Source organism: Haliotis rufescens, unplaced genomic scaffold (genome assembly GCF_023055435.1).
Source record: "Haliotis rufescens isolate VD_foot unplaced genomic scaffold, xgHalRufe1.0.p SCAF_13, whole genome shotgun sequence".
NCBI classification, from domain to species: Eukaryota; Metazoa; Mollusca; class Gastropoda; order Lepetellida; family Haliotidae; genus Haliotis; species Haliotis rufescens.
Genome location: NW_025963813.1, coordinates 32,566,046 through 32,585,791, shown reverse-complemented (window position 1 = coordinate 32,585,791; position 19,746 = coordinate 32,566,046). Strand labels below are relative to the sequence as shown.

At 42.3% G+C, this 19,746-nt stretch overlaps 1 protein-coding gene across 1 annotated transcript in view; it reads left to right on the top strand.

Annotated features, from left to right (window-relative positions):
• Positions 1-339: 339 nt before the first annotated feature.
• LOC124118175 (centrosome-associated protein CEP250-like) overlaps positions 340-19,746 on the top strand; it is a 33,492-nt gene continuing 14,085 nt past the window's right edge. The window contains exons 1-9 of the mRNA XM_046480285.2: positions 340-493; positions 5,677-5,896; positions 6,528-6,675; positions 11,838-11,936; positions 14,147-14,322; positions 15,114-15,278; positions 16,361-16,442; positions 17,282-17,359; positions 19,171-19,304. Coding sequence (XP_046336241.2) covers positions 5,755-5,896; positions 6,528-6,675; positions 11,838-11,936; positions 14,147-14,322; positions 15,114-15,278; positions 16,361-16,442; positions 17,282-17,359; positions 19,171-19,304 — 1,024 coding nt within the window. The 5' untranslated portion in view covers positions 340-493; positions 5,677-5,754. The remainder of the gene's footprint in view (positions 494-5,676; positions 5,897-6,527; positions 6,676-11,837; positions 11,937-14,146; positions 14,323-15,113; positions 15,279-16,360; positions 16,443-17,281; positions 17,360-19,170; positions 19,305-19,746) is intronic.

Genomic DNA, 19,746 nt, shown 5'->3' with positions numbered 1-19,746 from the left:
CTACCGTAATGAGTCTCTGAGCGCGAATTAAACACACTTCCCATTGCTACAGACGTGAAGTCTATGCATGTGTCCCATCTGAACAGAACTAATAATTCTAGGCTGGGATCCGTCTCTGTATCTCATGAAATAGTAAGCGGAAATTTATGACGCGCTGATAAATCAGGGAACCAGTTCTACCGAATCCTTGCCACGGATGTTGACGTTTTGTATTATGTCGCAAAGTATTTCTCCGTGGTATTTGTTCGAACGTAGATATATTTTTCAGACTAGGCCACTTAGAACATTTCTATCATTGAAATAAGATACTTCTCACAAGATGGAATGTAAATATAGTATTTACATAAATAAAAATTTCATTGAGAGGAAACCAGTCACTAAATTGTTGTGGTTAGTTTCCAAGATGGACGCCAAGAAACACAAGTTGAAATACGATTGAATGGATCTGTATTCACCGGGATGAATGTATTCGAAGCCAGTGTCATGTGGAAAGGTAGGTACCTGTTTCTTATGTAATTTTCTTCTCTTGTTTGTTTTGGCTAACATCAGAGATGAACTGAAAACTCACGAAGAAAATGTTTGATAAAACTGTTCCGTTTTCGATCACACAATATCGTCCTCTACCTCATTATACATGAGTGTTCGTACCATCACGTACCCTGTATTTGGCATCTAAATGGCGGTGGGTACAGTGTATTTGTTACCATTTGCGATTAATAACTTTTTGAAGTAGTTATAAGCACTTGTAGGCAGTGTAGGAAATGATTGCCAAAGTTCACTGGCAAGGAAAAATGGGTTGCCAGTAAACTTTGGCAACTAATACCTTCAAAAAGACTTCCACCTGTATCCCCCTTTAACTGCACTGGTCGAATATTTATACATTTTGATTATCTCACCAAATTGGTTAATATATATTTCACACTGTGTCCAATACATTGCTGCTCACTCCTTTTAGGCTAAAAAAAATAAGTCTTGGTTCTCAGGCACAGCCGCATCATTATAAAGTTCGCCGCACGTTTCGTTTTTATTTCCATTTTAAAAAAAATAAATTAAAAATCCTTAAACATTCCAAGTCCAACAAGAGTCAAATACTGTCCTATAGTATTTTACTCATCAAGGAATACATTTATGCATGGAGGCCCTTTCACAGGTTGATTGTACACAATTGTTTATTAATTACACAACTGTTTGTTGGTTACATACTGGTTTGAACAACAACAACAACAAAAAAGACACCCCCCGCCCGCACTATATTTTCAAAGACCGCCTCCGTGGTCTAGTGGTAGAGCGTCCGCCCGGAGAGCGGAAGGTCCGGGGATCGATCCCCTACTGCGTCATACCAAAAGACGTTAAAAGATGGTACTTGTTGTTACCCTGTCTGGCGCTCGGCATTAAGGGGCTAAAACAAGGACTGGTCGACTCGGAGTCAGTATACTGTGTCTGAGTGGGGTATTCATGTTAAACTGCGGCATGGTATCTCAGTGAGCTAGCACTATAAATCGGCATCAGTCCGGACTAGTACAAGCAGCCACACAAACACACACGCGTACATGCAAGTCGCTATATAAGTGCAATAATCGTGGACGCGAGGTTAAACCCCATTTCACCTCACCACCTATATTTTCAAAGAACATTGCCTGAGAACCAATTCTTTTTTTTTTTTAGCCTTAATAATATATCTTTTTTGAGGGGAGAATACGGGTGGAAGTCATACTGGTTAGCAGGCAGGCAGCTGTTTTAAACACTACTTGTAGGTGCATTTACTGTACAATCTCATTAAAATCAGATCTTAGTTCTCGCTACCGCTAAACAAAGATCTGAGGACATCCCATTAGGGTTCACGTCAGAACGGCCTTTCGTGAACTTTGACCGATCAATGAAATGATTGACAGGAAATCGACATTAGCCAATCAAAAGGCAGCTTTCTCGAGCTTTACGACACTAGTTTCAACCTGGCGACTATGCTTCGAAACATATTTTGACGTATTCTCGATTAACATTTTTAAAACTGATAAAAAGAACATTCTGGAATGGCTTATAGATGGCCTAGCTTGTATGGATATAATCATGAAACCTGTAACTGTCGTTCGGAATACCCTCTGTTAAATATTTTGAGGTTGCATGATTAAAAAACACATTCCGTTTGTCACTTTCATGATCTGGTAAGCGACGCTCTGATTGGTCGGATGAAAGGTCATTCTGACGTGACCCGTAATGGGATGTCCTCAAATCTTTGTTTAGCGATAGGGAGAACTAAGATCTGATTTTAATGAGATTGGTTTACTGTATGCCCTCATCTGTAACTTTTTTTTACGGGATGATCCGTAAAAATATAGAAAGCATATAGAACAAGAGTGCTCTGAGAGCACAACATTCCCCGCATGAATTTATTCAACGAGTTTATATTTTCGTTGTATTTTATGAAATAACAGTAGATGGCACTGCATTTGAAACAAATTGTGCAGAACATTTTTGGGGGAGTAATCCAGTCTGAATGCTAATGCCATAAGGATGTAGCTCACCCACAAAAGCCTTATACAAGGAAACTAACTATAGTTATAGTTATAGTTAGATATTGTGATATTCTCTGAAAACTGGAGGAGGAGTAGATTTCATGAAGTAACTCTGTCAAAATTTGTCGAAATGAAACGGGACTGCAATATGCGTATCATCAACATGTCGACATTTTGTGTGTAGAGTGTCAGGGATATTCTCTAAAAGCTGGAGGAGGAGTTGATTTCACAAGCTTCGTACCCTCTCTCACAATTATGCAAATGAAGCTCCGTAAAACAGGGGCAGTAACTCTGTCACAATTAGTCGAAATGAAACGGGACTGCGATATGCCTATCATCAAGATGTCGACATCTTGTGTGTAGAGTGTCAGGGATATTCTCTGGAAACTGTAGGAGGAGTTGATTTCACAAGCTTAGTACCCTCTGTGGGACGGACGGACGGACTGCGCCACGACATAATCCCCCTTCGCCAGTCTGGCCCGGCGGGGGATAAAAACTGCTGTGAATGATAGACAGTTTACCTCATAATCATGTAGTCATTGTAAACTGTGTTTGTTAATAGTACTTCTACATGATTTAGCAGAAGTACCCGTTCTAGTATGTGTAGCAGTGATTACTGGCCGATAAGTGATGATTGACTGATAAGTGATGTGTTCCTGTGGGGATGCCGGCTTTATAGGCAACCAGTATGTGTAGCAGTGATTACTGGCCGATAAGTGATGATTGACTGATAAGTGATGTGTTCCTGTGGGGATGCCGGCTTTATAGGCAACCAGTATGTGTAGCAGTGATTACTGGCCGATAAGTGATGATTGACTGATAAGTGATGTGTTCCTGTGGGGATGCCGGCTGTATAGGCAACAAGTATGTGTAGCAGTGATTACTGGCCGATAAGTGATGATTGACTGATTATATATTCCTGTGTTCCTGTGGGGATGCCGGCTTTATAGGCAACCAGTAGGTGTAGCAGTGATTACTGGCCGATAAGTGATGATTGACTGATTATATATTCCTGTGTTCCTGTGGGGATGCCGGCTGTATAGGCAACCAGTATGTGTAGCAGTGATTACTGGCCGATAAGTGATGATTGACTGATAAGTGATGTGTTCCTGTGGGGATGCCGGCTTTATAGGCAACCAGTATGTGTAGCAGTGATTACTGGCCGATAAGTGATGATTGACTGATAAGTGATGTGTTCCTGTGGGGATGCCGGCTGTATAGGCAACAAGTATGTGTAGCAGTGATTACTGGCCGATAAGTGATGATTGACTGATTATATATTCCTGTGTTCCTGTGGGGATGCCGGCTGTATAGGCAACCAGTATGTGTAGCAGTGATTACTGGCCGATAAGTGATGATTGACTGATAAGTGATGTGTTCCTGTGGGGATGCCGGCTTTATAGGCAACCAGTATGTGTAGCAGTGATTACTGGCCGATAAGTGATGATTGACTGATAAGTGATGTGTTCCTGTGGGGATGCCGGCTGTATAGGCAACAAGTATGTGTAGCAGTGATTACTGGCCGATAAGTGATGATTGACTGATTATATATTCCTGTGTTCCTGTGGGGATGCCGGCTTTATAGGCAACCAGTAGGTGTAGCAGTGATTACTGGCCGATAAGTGATGATTGACTGATTATATATTCCTGTGTTCCTGTGGGGATGCCGGCTGTATAGGCAACCAGTATGTGTAGCAGTGATTACTGGCCGATAAGTGATGATTGACTGATAAGTGATGTGTTCCTGTGGGGATGCCGGCTTTATAGGCAACCAGTATGTGTAGCAGTGATTACTGGCCGATAAGTGATGATTGACTGATAAGTGATGTGTTCCTGTGGGGATGCCGGCTTTATAGGCAACCAGAATGTGTAGCAGTGATTACTGGCTGATAAGTGATGATTGACTGATTATATATTCCTGTGTTCCTGTGGGGATGCCGGCTTTATAGGCAACCAGTATGTGTAGCAGTGATTACTGCCTGATAAGTGATGATTGACTGATTATATATTCCTGTGTTCCTGTGGGGATGCCGGCTTTATAGGCAACCAGTATGTGTAGCAGTGATTACTGCCTGATAAGTGATGATTGACTGATTATATATTCCTGTGTTCCTGTGGGGATGCCGGCTGTATAGGCAACCAGTATGTGTAGCAGTGATGATTGACTGATTATATATTCCTGTGTTCCTGTGGGGATGCCAGTATGGTCTAGAGGATCAGGTGTCTTCCCAACGAGCGGAAGGTCGGAGGTTCAATCGTCATGAAAGACATTAAAAGATGGTACTTGTTGTTACCCCTGCTCAGCATTACGGAGGTAACACAAGAACTGATCAGCTCTGTCAGGACACTGTGTCTGAGTGGGGTATCTGTGTTAAAACTGCAAAATGCTATATCGAGGTGCTAGCACTATAAAACTGGAATTAGTCAGAGCTAATGCAACACAGAAACATCATATGTCATTGAGTGTTGATAAATTTGATATCAAAAGACATGAGGGTTATATTCTGTTTATCATCCAAAATCATTCATTTCAGTGTGTAAATTGGTTCACAAAGAGTTTTCATATTTTTTATGTTGAACCATCTTTTCTGATACTGATACATTTTCTAATATGCAGAGCTCCAGATAAGCTGCGTATCTGCGGAAAATACGCATCAGAAATGCAGAAATACGCAGTAAAATAAAATCCAAGCGTATCAAACATGAAACGAACATTACAGATACACTACAAAAATAAAACTTGTGCGTATCATCAAAATATTGTGAAGTAACCCTGCGTATTCGATTAGCAAATCAGCAACTTATTTTGAAATTATAAACGGGCATTCCGTCAACCTTGCCAAACTCCACGCTGACAGTTACATCATGATCATTTGCCATCACACTTTCTTGTGGAATAATCGTGGTATTTTTGAGTCCTATAAAGCTCTCGAACCCATACGACACCAGTTTGCAACGGCTAGATGAAAAGTGTTTTTAAATATTTAACTTAAATACCCACATGTGTAAAAACTAGTGGGTAACAGAAATTTGAATACCCAGATAGAATTACTGATACCAAATGATTTTAAAATGCATGGGTAAAATACCCACAACACCAAAAGCTTATCTGGACCTCTGAATATGTTTATTAAAAATGAAAATGTGGCTGTTATTGTTTCAGTGTGTGATTACGTGGAAGCAGTACCCAGCCATCAAGGCACATCAGTGTGATAGGTAATCAAGTTAAATCCTGAGGATAATGTCACAGAATGGAATGCCACAAGATTTCCACCACTACACCCCACAACATCCCCTTCCTGGACCCATACAGGAGATGCCACGAGGGGAGACGGTGTGCCAGTACTGTGGAGTCAGCTATCTCATACACAATGAAATCAAAGGTAATCGGAGAATTTAACAGAGAGATGCCACTTTGAACATGTTGAACAATATGATCCTGGGTTCGTCCCCGATTATGTTTCAAGGTTTGTCAGCACCATACCCGTGCTCATGGGTTTCACCAAAGTGGTGAACGTTCCTCCATCATCATGTGGACACATGTGATATTTTAAAAACTGGACCGCCTCCGTGGTCTTGTGGTAGAGCGTCCGCCCGGAGAGCGGAAGGTCCGGGGTTCGATCCCCGGCCGCGTCATACCAAAAGACGTTAAAAGATGGTACTTGTTGTTACCCTGTCTGGCGCTCATCATAAAAGGAGCTAAAACAAGGACTGGTCGGCTCGGAGTCAGTATACTGTGTCTGAGTGGGGTATTCATGTTTAACTGCGGCATGATGTCTCAGTGAGTTAGCACTATAAATCGGCATCAGTCTGGACTAGTACAAGCAGCCACGCAAACACGTGCATGCACGTCGCTATATAAGTTAAATAATTTGGGACGCGACGTTAAACCCAATTTCACCTCACCTTTTAAAAACTGGATTTCTGTTCAAAACAGCATTAGACCCAACTCACTCACTCACACTCACTCACTCACTACTGAATGGCGTTGAATTGGTTCTTCCTCTGATCCAGCCCTGGAAGAAAAGTTGGCAGCTGCAGAGGAAGAGCTACAGCATCTCCGTGGGGGGCCAAAGCGGGAGGAGGAATTGACGAGTCAGCTGAATCAACAACGCGACATCATCACGCTGCTCAAGGCTGAGGCAGCTCACAAGGATGAATGGTACGTCTACTGCATACACAGGGTTTCTTTACACCCTATCTGGTCAGAATGTCCATGTGACCTGATGTGGGGAATCATTATTTTCATCTATGCTTTGTTTTGGAAGATGGACTTTTCTTACCTTTCTGTGCCTACTGCATGGAGGTGACAGGCTTTGTGGTCTATTTCAGACATCAAAGTTGTTATTGTGTGTCTTTTTTTTCAAAGTATGAAAATATAAGTTACTTTTAGATTTCCGGTGTGTTCTAACTTCTACGGAAGCCTTTTAGGTCAATTTGGTTTTTTCTTGAAATTTCAACATACATGTAGTATCTTGAAATTTCAACTTAGTATCTTGAAATTTAAAGATAAAAATTAAAAAATCAAATGGCCCTAAAAGGCTTCCGTAGTGTTCAGCTAAACTTGATTTTGTTTTTATTTCAAGGCATCATTTTTTAGTAGTTGTTTTTATTTTTTTTAAGTATGTTGAGGCCCAGGGAGGTGAATGGTTGTACGCATTTACCAGAACCTTAGTTCAAGGCCATAGATCTACTATTTTAATCAGTTAATGCAATCTGCTTATTTTAGTTGTAATTTCAATTTATTGTCATACTAATGTAATTGCATGATTGCTGTCATCATTTGGACATTATTGTGTTCTCTTTGGCATGAACAGATAGCATGGATCTTGACACACTGAAGAAAATTTAGCTGAAGTTTATGCATTTGTTCCTTCTTTCGATCCTTATGTGGAAACATGCTTGAACAAAGTTACCAGCGTCTAAATACATTTCTTTTGAACACATCCAAGCATCACTATGGTCACCACCCCATCAACTGGGTCACTCACTATAAACCTGTGCGTAGTGACTACATGACCTGATCACCTGATCACCTGACTACCTGACTCTTATCGCCACCCTGTGGAGACATGTATTGAGTTGTAGAGAATACAGCTTTTGTTGTTAATTTGCATGAGCTACCTGGGCACATGTCTGACACTATTTTGATGTGAGGATGGGTACTGAACATGATCAATGGCTGCTCCACATGACCATTGTTGTGTCTGCTGTGTCCATTGCAGTGAAGGGGGCGGTCGGGTAGCCTAGTGGTTAAAGCGTTCGCTCGTCACGCCGAAGACCCGGGTTCGATTCCCGACATGGGTACAATGTGTGAAGCCCATTTCTGGTGTCCCCCGCCGTGATATTGCTGGAATATTGCTAAAAGCGGCGTAAAACCATACTCACTCACTCACTCATTGCAGTGAAGACAAAAAATGTTCTACGTGTTCCCACCTCAAGCAGGAAGCCTTAACATTGAACCTTCGTAATTGCCTCAAGCAGGACATCGTGCCAGCAGCCTCAAACATCTGCATGTTTGCTCTAAAAACGGCGAGTCACAGCTATCTTTGACAGCCACAACCGTCTACTTTCCTATCACTTGTGGACCGTCTGCTGCAAGTCGCCTCTCATCAGATTTGTCGCGGTCTACTCCTGTTCATCATAACGATTTTGAAAGCCTTCTGTCCCACTTGTGACATCACCAAGCCGACTACTCCCTCTCCTTAACAGGTTGCCTCACGACCATTGTTGTGACTGCCATGTCCATTGCAGTAAAGACATACAATGTTCCCACCTCAAGGATGAAGCCTTTACAATGAACCTACTTAATTGCTACAAACAGGACATCATGTCAGCAGCCTTGAACGTCCACACAGTTTTCTGTAAAGACGGCAAGTCCCAGCTAGCCTCGACAGCCTCGACCGTCTACCTTCCTATCACTCGCGGACCATCAGCTGCCAGTCGCTTATCATTCTCTTCTCCTCCATGCGATGTTGCCGGACAAGGTTGCTTCCAAGTCAACGGATGTAAGACCACTTCTTTCAAAGTATATTTATATCTTCCACTTTTTAATCGTAGCATATATGTTCTTTTAATGTTTGGCTAAATTATGTCAGTCGTCGCTAACAACTGGAGGGATGATGTAAATCCGACTGAGGTCCATGCAGGTAGCAAAAGTACTGTAAGTCCCCATGGTCCCCAGCGCGGTGATCAACCTTCAGTTGGTGGCGATCTATAGCCCGTTTTTATAATGAGTTGTCAAATGATTCTGTTAGTTATCTCTTTTAACATATTCAAACTAGTTTTACGACAATCTGTGATATGCTAGTTTTTATACTGCCCCTCGTCGGCAGAATTTTGTACTACTTAATATATATTGTTAATGTCAATTTTGTTTCGTCACGATATGGCTGAAATATTGCCGATGTGACGTCAAGCTTTAACTCACTCACTCCAAGTCAACGGCGCAGTTTTCGACATCCCCCAACTTCTTCCTCTTATTCTACTAATAATGGACCAAGCTGGATTTGATCTCACGACAAGGATTGCTTCATCGCAGACTCACCGTTCAAGGGATCGACAATCAAGGGATCACCGCTCTGAGAATCGGAGGATCAATTTCCAGATCTAAGGATCACTATCCAGATCACTATCGTGATCGACGCCTGGGGGATCGACCTTCTTTAGATCGATGCTCTACAGATTGACATTGCAATGGAGCTACAGTGTTGTCACGGACTACTCCTGTCCGACAGGATGCGTCTGCAAGAGACTCTTCCTCCCCATTTCGCTGGCCACCCAGAAGTCTCCTGTACTACAGTCTCCTTTTGGCTTTGTTCGACTATCCTCCAGACCTACACCTTTGCTGGATTGTCTCTGCCTTTGCCATCCAAATCACATGAGACTAGAGCCTCTACCATGGCCTTACTCAGCAATTGCACCCTGTCCGGCAGTTTGGGGAAGTCTGATACTGTCTTCGCCTCCCACTATCTCGGTGACATCTCCATCACCGATGTTCAGGGCCATCACCAGTTTGGTCCCTTGGTCCTGGCGCAGCAATTGACATCTCCACACCGGCAACTGCTCTAAGGTGCTCCGTATCCTGTATATTCAGAATAAATATTTGAATTGTCACTCCTGTGGATATTATCTTTATAATTCGGGTTCCCAGACTGAGTACCCAGTGGAGGGTGAGCTACCTTGTCTGTAGAGACTCCGGTCTTCAATATCAAAGTCCCTGCAAGGCGCGTCTGTTTCGGTGGTGTCTCGATCCCTTACCTGCTCACCTCTGCTTTAGGCATGTGATGTCTTAATGGTATTAGTTCAATGATCCTATTGTAGATGTTGTCTATTGTTACTCTTCTCGTTTTTGCATGTTTCAATCCAATTGATGGGGTAGCAACCATCCTGATGCTGGTATGTGTTCGGGCAAAATGTTTTTAGAAGCTGGAAACTTTGTTCAAGCATGTTTCCACATAAGGATCGAAAGAAGAAGGAACAAATGCATAGTGTGAGATAGGATAAGTATATTTATCATTTAACTAAAGCATTTATCCATGACATAAGCTTATGACATAAAAACATGTATGTTATACCCCAATGACATAAGTATGCAAATTAGCCAAGGAATATGCCATAAAGGAGTTAAGAGGTTGTATATTTTGGTTTACACGGCTATGGAAAACATGTATCACTACGCACGATCTATACGTAAGATTTCGACAAGTTGCTGATGAAAATGTAAATGCAATTATTCCTTAAAAGGGAAGCAAAAATGTGAAAATGATAAATAGAATTCATCACTCGTGTTTTTTAATATGGGAAATATCAACCTCGTCCCGTTAATCGGTATTTGCCGAGCCTTTGGCAAGGCAAATACCGATTAGCTAAGACTCAGTTGATATTTCCCATATCAAAAAACACTCGTGATGAATCCTCTATATAAATATACAATTTTATATATAACATACAAGACTAAGTTTACATATAATAATTAGATACACAGCAAGTGATCATAAAAGTTATCATGGTGTAACATTTGTACAAATTTTCAAACAATTATAGATCCAAAGCAAGTGATATATTGGGATTCAGGGAAAATGCAGATATAAAATACTAGTTTCAGGAACAGCTTATAGACCAATACTTGCCCAAAGTTAACATTAGCCTGAAATAACTTGAACCCATCTCCCAAACAAACTATTCAATCAGACAAGAGTTATGTCCCCATTGTTTAATATATTGCCTTATGACTTGAACTATTTTATATAAATATACCTGTCATCACCTATATTAGAATAACAGTCTGGCAATACTTCCATTTAGGGTTTAGCCCTCATACAAGCTCATCTAATGTGATGTTGTATTCTTTGTCCAAGCATCCAGTAAATATGTCAACAAGATTTGCGCAAGTCCAAATAACAAGATTTATATTCCCCTCAGTCTAGCCATTTATTAAATGTAGGGCACACCACATTATATATCAATAGCGAATCATATTCTTTGTGACCTGTGAAGATCCAGAGTAGAATAGGTCTTCAGCAACCCTTGCTTGCAGTAAAAGGCGACTATGCTTGTCGTAAAAGGCGACTAACGGGATCGGGTGGTCAGGCTTGCTGACTTGGTTGATGCATGTCATTGATCCCAATAACGTGGATCGATGCTCATGATGTCAATCACTGGATTTTCTGGTCCAGACTCGATTATTTACAGACCGCCGTCATATAGCTGGAATATTGCTGAGTGCCGCGTTAAACAACAAACGAACAAACAAAAACATATTCTTTGTATTGTTTACACTTTAGATAAATAGACAGAGAATGAAGATGTGAGACAGTAGGGGTTTGACTCACTAAACAAAGATGTAGCTCTCACCCACAGCCCAGAGGATTGTACTGACTCTCTGTTGCACCCTCAGCTACATTTAAGATATTGTTCATTCTGTTCTTGTGAATACAATTGGCTCTTTGCTAGCTAATTCCTCAAGAAATCCAGCACATCAGTTAGAAGGTTCTAAGGTTTTGAATATAAGAACAACACAGCGTAATGGCTGAAAGATACGGAAGCCTTTTAGGGCCATTTTTTTTTTTTTTTTTTTTTTGATACTATCTTGAAATTTCAAGATACAGAAGTTGAAATTTCAAGATACAGAAAGTGAAATTTCAAGATACAGAAAGTGAAATTTCAAGATATTACGTTGAAGTTTCAAGTTACAGAAGTTTAAATTTCAAGATACAGAAGTTGAAATTGATAGCATCTTGAAATTTCAACTTATTATCTTGAAATCACTCACTCACTCATGTGATATAATGGTGTTAAACACACTCAGTGTCTGTCTTGTAGCATCTCAGGTCTACAGAACGTGATTCAGTCGAGTGAGGAGAAGCTCAATGCCATCCAGCAGGGTCAGAATGACATCAGTCAGACTGCGGAGAAACTCAGGTATGTTGTGTCACTCGGTATGTACACTACTATAAGGGTAACGCTACTTTTCAGGGCATTTTCATCAATCATTTGCAGAAGCCTGAGGTCTTCCATTGACTGCCTGATGAAAGAGGGCAGTTGAAAAGAACATGGGCTTCTGCGGGGCAGATGGGTAGCCTAGTGGTTAAAGCATTCGCTCGTCATGCCGAAGACCCGGGTTCGATTCCCCACATGGGTACAATGTGTGAAGCCCATTTCTGGTGTCCCCAGCCATGATATGGCCAGAATATTGCTAAAAGCGGCGTAAAATCAAACTCACTCACTCACTCACTCGGGCTTCTGCAGTGCGGATGGGTAGCCTAGTGGTTAAAGCATTCGCTCGCCATGCAGAAGACCTGGGTTCGATTCCCAACTTGAGTACAATGTGTGAAGCCCATTTCTGGTGTCTCCAGCTCTGATATTGCCGGAATATTGCTAAAAGCGGAGTAAAAACAAACTCACTCACTCACTCACTCACTCACTCGGGCTTCTGCAAATGATAATGCCCTGTAAAATAGCATTACTGTTCTTATAGCTAAAATGGATATATTTTGTTATCAAATAAAAATAAACAACAATAATGGTTTTGAAACATTTACTGCAATCAACACAAATTTCACTCACTCACTTTTACAAATATGGAAACATCATAGAACAAACCACATGACTTCACTATTGAACGTGACGTCACCTATCACTACCCTATGACGTCACCTAACAACGGGCGCGATAATGGCCCGTCGTCAAGCAATATGAGGGCATTATCAAGTTACAGTGGCCCGCTCATTTCTGATAACATGCGGGCGGTTTAATGATAATTCTATCCATTTTAGCTATAATGAACATTGCATCACTACTGAGATGGTGTAGCTTCAGTATTTGCCTCACTTAGCAAATGCTTATACCTACAATACCTACAAGTAATCGGACTATTCTTATCTGTAAAACAAACATAAAAATAAAATTTATTGGGTTGTGTTTTATCCAAGATGGCGGGTGTTTCTGAGAGAAAGGTGAGGTGAGGTGAAATGGGGTTTAAAGTCGCATCCAAGGTTATTGCACTTATATAGTGACGTGCATGTACGTGTGTGTGTTTGTGTGGCTGCTTGTACTAGTCCAGACTGATGCTGATTTATAGTGCTAGCCCACTGAGATACCATGCCGCAGTTTAACATGAATACCCCACTCAGACACAGTATACTGACTCCGGGCCGACCAGTCCTTGTTTTAGCCCCTTAATGCCGAGCGCCAGACAGGGTAACAACAAGTACCATCTTTTCACGTCTTTTGGTATGACGCGGCCGGGGATTGAACCCCGGACCTTTCGCTCTCCGGGCGGACGCTCTACTACTAGATCACGGAGGGGTCTTCTGAGAGAAAACGTATATAATGAACAATGTATATTATAAACTGTTTTCTCTCGTCCCTTTTATCCATATTCTAGTGTGTACTAGTGAATCTGACTAATCAACTATTTTCACTTGCTAATCTTTAACACCTAGTACCAATGTATTCCCGTATCAGAATATTCTGTATCTACTAAACCTTTTGTAAGCTCACTTTTAAAAACACTTTTAGAAACTTGCCACTGAAATCAACAGAAAAAGAACCCAAAAGAATTTGGGGGCTCTGGTTGTGTGACCATGGTCTGATGGACATGGTAGAGATGGAAAGTGACATGTTAAAACCCAGGAGAAGAGAAACCCAGGGATATTATTTTGTATTTCATACGAAGTGGCTGTGACAAGTAAATTTAGAAAAACCATGTTTTGCTACGACGAGCACCCAACATCTTCTTCTGATATGACTCTCTTCCATCTGTACCAAACACGAACAAAGCTCTAGCTTGAACCCATTTCAACTCGGAACAATGAAGTCATATCAGCTGTGGAGAACTTTTGGGACAGCCAAGAGAAGGACTTCTACAAAAGTGGTTAAAATCCCTCCAATGCCATTGGCAAAAGTGTATCAATGTTGAAGTGGATTATGTTAAGAAATAAATCCTTGAAGTGTCTCTGGGTCATGTATTGCTATGTGAGGCTCAGAACTCATCGATGAAACCTCACAACAATGTCACTGAATGTTTATTGGGTCAGAATTATTATGTTATCATCTACTTTTGAACATGTTAAGTTTTTGGTAAACAACACAATGATGAGCTAAATGTCACCTTTGGTAATTATCTTCAGGAAGCATAATGTAGATCTGTGTGATCAGCTGCGGAGAACGTCCTCATCTCTAAAACAGCATCGAACAGAGATAACATCTCTCAAGGAACAGATGAACCAACAGAAGACTGACAGCAGCGAACTCATCAAGACAATATCCACACAGATCCTGCAGGCATGGCAAGCCTATGCTAAAAGTAGGTCCCGAAAGCCAGGTGTCAGCGAGTCCTGTCATTGTCTATATAGCTGCCGGGCACAGGTGGCCCAGTCGTCTGAGGGGCCGCAATTTGTTGCGCCCCTTGGGCACGCCAGAAACCTATCATTGTGGGTTCGAATCCTGGTTCGCCTGGATTATGTTTCTAGGTTTGTCAGCACCATACTTGTGCTTGTGGGTTTCATCGAAGTGGTAAACGTCTGAGACCTGCATCACATCGGGCTTTCCTCCCTTTAAGCTCCCTTTAACATTAAGCTGACACGCCGCGATATAACTGGAATACTGTTAAAAGCGGTGTTAAACCCAACTCACTCACTCACTATATAGCTGCCACATTTTGTTTCAAATATATTTCTTCTGAGGCCATTATAAGTTGATTATTGATTCCTCCCACACCACTACCAACACCCCTCCCCCATCACATGATGTTTTTGTCACCCCCAAGTTCCTGAATGATGAAGAAGATCTCTGTGTGTTTCTTCCTGTATTTGATGAGATGCTACATGTACATGGTCCAACCACCACACATTCACATAGTCGGATCCAGAGGGGTGGTCCAAGGGGTCTGGACCCCGCTTTTGAAAACCTAATGTAGTATGTTGTAGATTTCTCCAACGACCACCCACTCCCCTCCCCTAACGTGACATTTTGAGACATCTGCTGAGACCTACAGTGGGTACTCGGGTAGGTTAGGGTAATAGGGGGGCGGGTACCCGGGTAGTTAATTTGGACTCGTCCCAGCCCTAATGTATAATGTTGAATGTGTGTGAGCAGGTGGGGAGGAGATGGAGTCTCGGATGGGCGTCCTGCAGATGGAGAACAATGTGCTCACCCAATCCTCCAAGACACTGAAGACGGAGCTGGCCGAACACAAGGTCAAGGTCGACAGACTGAACACAGTCCAGGCACAGTGTGACAAGCTGACAGATTCGGTGTCAAGTACGTAGTCCTCATGGAATCACTAGGAACAGCTTGTCTGATTCATCATCAATCCGTCCGGGGTAGAATAGGTCTTCAGCAACCCATGCTTGCCTTAAGGCAACTATGCTTGTCGTAAGTCGTGACTAATGGGATCGGGTGGTCAGGCTCACTGATTTGGTTGATGCATGTCATTGAATCCCAATTGCGTGGATCGATGCTCATGATATCAATCACTGGATTGTCTGGCCCAGATTCAATTATTTACAGACCGCCGTCATATAGCTGGAATATTGCTAAGTGCGGCGTAAAACAACCAACCAACCAATACACTGACTCATCTACACCGTTATACATAGCAATGTGGGGCCTGCTCATTCATCTCACGAGCCTGACCTGACCAAGGGTTCATTCGTCAATTACTCTGACCTGCTCCACTTCAGTATTTCCCCTTACATTTACCATACAATAAGTGGTATCACTGAAAAGCCTTTGATAGTGGTGTTAACCTTCTCACTTATTGTAAGACAAAATGCTGAAACATTATGTTGTGCAGGTCAGATATTTTCTGTTTCTCCTTGGGCACTAGTGGCCCTGTCATCTAAGGCGCCGCAATTCGCTATGCAGAGTTGCGTCCCTTGGGCGCACCAGAAACCTATGATCGAGGGTTCGAATCCCGGTTCGCCCTGATTATGCTTCTAGATTTGTCAGCGCCATACCTGTGCTCGTGGGTTTCACCGAAGTGGTAAACGTTTGAGACCTGCATCACTTCAGGCCTCCCTCCAACATTAACCTGACACGCCGTGATATAACTTGAATACTGTTAAAAGCGGCGCTTGGCCCAACTCACTACTGTTTCTCCTTTTCTTGACTCGAATGTTTGAGGACATTTTGACAGGGCAAAAAGCTGCTGTACTCATCAGGCCCCCGTTCCACAAAGCCATATTAGCGCTAAGACGGTCATAACTCCCATACTTTAACATGAACTTACGACAGTCGTAGCTGTATCATCGCTTTGTGGAATACTGTTAAAAATGGCGTTAAACCCAACTCACTCACTCACTCTGGTCTGCGTGTCATGTAGTACCTGTGTCCACCTGCAGAGTTGACCAGTGAGGTGTCCAGTCTGACGTCCACCAACAGGCAGCTCAGTATGGAGGCTCAGCAGTTCCAGGAGCAGCTCAGGTGAGTCGCTCAGAACCCCAGAACTGACACCCAAATCAAGGGATGCATCACTTAGGCTAAAACACCATAATTGTCTTGGTTCTCAGGCACCGCCTGCATCATCATAAAGTTCATCCCACGTTTTGTTTTTATTTCCATTTTGATAAAAAATATTAAAAATACCTTTAAAAATACCTTTAATATTCCAAGTCCAACGGTAGTCAAATACTGTATTCCAGCATTTTACTCATCAAGGAACACATTTATGTAAAGAGGCCCTTTCCCAGGTCGATTGTACACATTGTTTATTTGGTTGCATACCAGTATGGATTTTTGTGGAGAAACTGTTCTGTCCTGTCTGTCAATGTTTTACTCTCAACATCTGCTTGTATAAGGGAGGTAACTCTGGCATTGTTGCTCAGTGGAACTAAATATTTTGAGTGTGGTTTAACTTAAGTGAAAACTAATCTAAATTTGAATGACTTACCTTTTATTGTGTGGATCGATGCTCATGATATCAATCACTGGATTGTCTGGTCCAGACCTGATTATTTACAGACTGCCGTCATATAGCTGGAATATTGCTGAGTGCGGCATTAAAAAACAAACAACAGTATACCATGAACTTATACAAGCCACTTTAACATGGTTATTTCACTTAATGATCTCAGTATTTAAGTCATGCATGTCATCGATCCCAGTTGCGTGGGTCGATGCTCATGCTATCAATCACTGGATTGTCTGGTCCAGACTCGATTACTTACAGACCTCCGTCATATAGCTGAAATATTGCTGAGTGCGGCATTAAAACAACAAACAAAACAAAACACATTATTTGAGTCTGCATTGCCGTGTTTTAGACTGAAGACGAAGGAGTCAGAAGACCATCTGACTCAGAGTCGGAGGCGGGACCAGCATCTGGAGACAGCTCTCAGTCAGTGAGTCCAACACGCCAAGTATGGCACGGTCACCCATATCACTTGTTTATACAGTGTTTCCCACGAGACAGCTGTCACACGTCACACGTAACACGTCTATCACATATCTAGTATTTTAATGAATCATTCAGAAATATTGACTCATTCCTTCCAGACACATATTTTTCAGATTGTCACATATCTGTCACATGTTTTAGACTTTCTGTCACATATGCCTGTTTATTTTGTACTTTCACAATTGAGATTTACTTATCTGTCAGACATATGTCATGACTTCCCATCTGTCACACACTGAGTTCTGCCTGTCACATGTCTGTCTCACACACAGACACATTTAAGTTTTCGGTCCCACTCACAGATGTTTCATATCCAAATCCCATGTGTTTCATATCTTTACCCCCCCCCCCCTTGTTTCATGACCCAGCCTCCATCTATCAAAGGGCTGGTTGGGTAGCCTTGTGGTTAAATCGTTCACCCGTCACGCCGAAGACCCGTGTTCGATTTCCGCCAGGGAAATGTGTGAAGCCCATTTCTGGTGTCCCAGGTCATGATATTGCAGGAATATTGCTAAAAGCGGCGTAAATCCGTACTCTCATCTTGTTCCTCCATGTTTCACAGCTTGTTCCTCCATGTTTCACATCTTGTTCCTCCATGTTTCACATCTTGTTCCTCCATGTTTCCCATCTTGTTCCCATGTTTCACATCATGTTCGCCATGTTTCACATCATGTTCCTCCATGTTTCCCATCTTGTTCCTCCATGTTTCCCATCTTGTTCCCATGTTTCACATCATGTTCGCCATGTTTCACATCATGTTCCTCCATGTTTCACATCTTGTTCCTCCATGTTTCCCATCTTGTTCCTCCATGTTTCCCATCTTGTTCCCATGTTTCACATCTTGTTCGCCATGTTTCACATCATGTTCCTCCATGTTTCCCATCTTGTTCCTCCATGTTTCCCATCTTGTTCCTCCATGTTTCCCATCTTGTTCTCCCATGTTTCACATCTTATTCGCCATGTTTCACATCATGTTCCTCCATGTTTCACATCTTGTTCCTCCATGTTTCCCATCTTGTTCCTCCATGTTTCCCATCTTGTTCCCATGTTTCACATCATGTTCCTCCATGTTTCCCTACTTGTTCCCCATGTTTCACATCATGTTCCTCCATGTTTCCCATCTTGTTCCTTCATGTTTCATATCTTGTTCTCCCATGTTTCACATCTTGTTCCCATGTTTCACATCTGGTTCTCATGTTTCCCATCTTGTTCCTCCATGTTTCACATCTTGTTCTCCCATGTTTCACATCTTGTTCCCCCATGTTTCACATCATGTTCCTCCTCCATGTTTCACATCTTGTTCTCCTATGTTTCACATCTTGTTCCCCCATGTTTCACATCTTGTTCCTCCATGTCTCCCATCTTGTTCCTCCATGTTTCACATCATGTTCCTCCTCCATGTTTCACATCTTGTTCTCCTATGTTTCACATCTTGTTCCCCCATGTTTCACATCTTGTTCCTCCATGTCTCCCATCTTGTTCCTCCATGTTTCCCATCTTGTTCCCCCATGTTTCACATCTTGTTCTCCTATGTTTCACAATCCAGCCCCCATGTTTCACATCTTGTTCTCCTATGTTTCACATCTTGTTCCCCCATGTTTCACATCTTGTTCCTCCATGTCTCCCATCTTGTTCCTCCATGTTTCCCATCTTGTTCCCCCATGTTTCACATCTTGTTCTCCTATGTTTCACAATCCAGCCCCCATGTTTCACTACCCAGTCCCCATGTTCTAGACCGTGTTCCCCATGTTTCAGAGTGACCCAGGAGCTGCAGGAGAAGATCGCGGACCTGGCGGCCTGCAAGAAGAAGCTGAAGGACATGGAGAACAGATTTGTGGAGCATCATCGCAAGGAGGAAGAGTTCAACTCCCGGACCGCTGCAACCATCAGTATGTCCTGTTCATTGTGTGTCACTCTCCCCACACAGGAGCCACTGAAGATCCGGGATAGAATACGTCTTCAACAAACCATGCTTGTTGTAAAAAGCGACTATGCTTGTCGTAAGAGGCGACTATGCTTGTCGTAAGAGTCGACTAACGGGATCGGGTGTTTCTGCTCGCTGACTGTGTTGATGCATGTCATTGTATTCCAATTGCCTTGATGCTCACAGGATGTCGGTCATCACTCGTTAATCAAGATCTATATTGTATTAAAATGGGCCTTATCTTGTGAAGTGCATCAAATCACTTGAGCACCTTCATTAAAAACATGAAAATATTTACAAAATATGTCAATGCCCAGTTTACAGTACACATGCTATGCAAATCCTTCAGTCGACTGAAATCTGCACGTTGAAATCCATGTTGTTAACAAAACAGGTGTCTAGTTTGT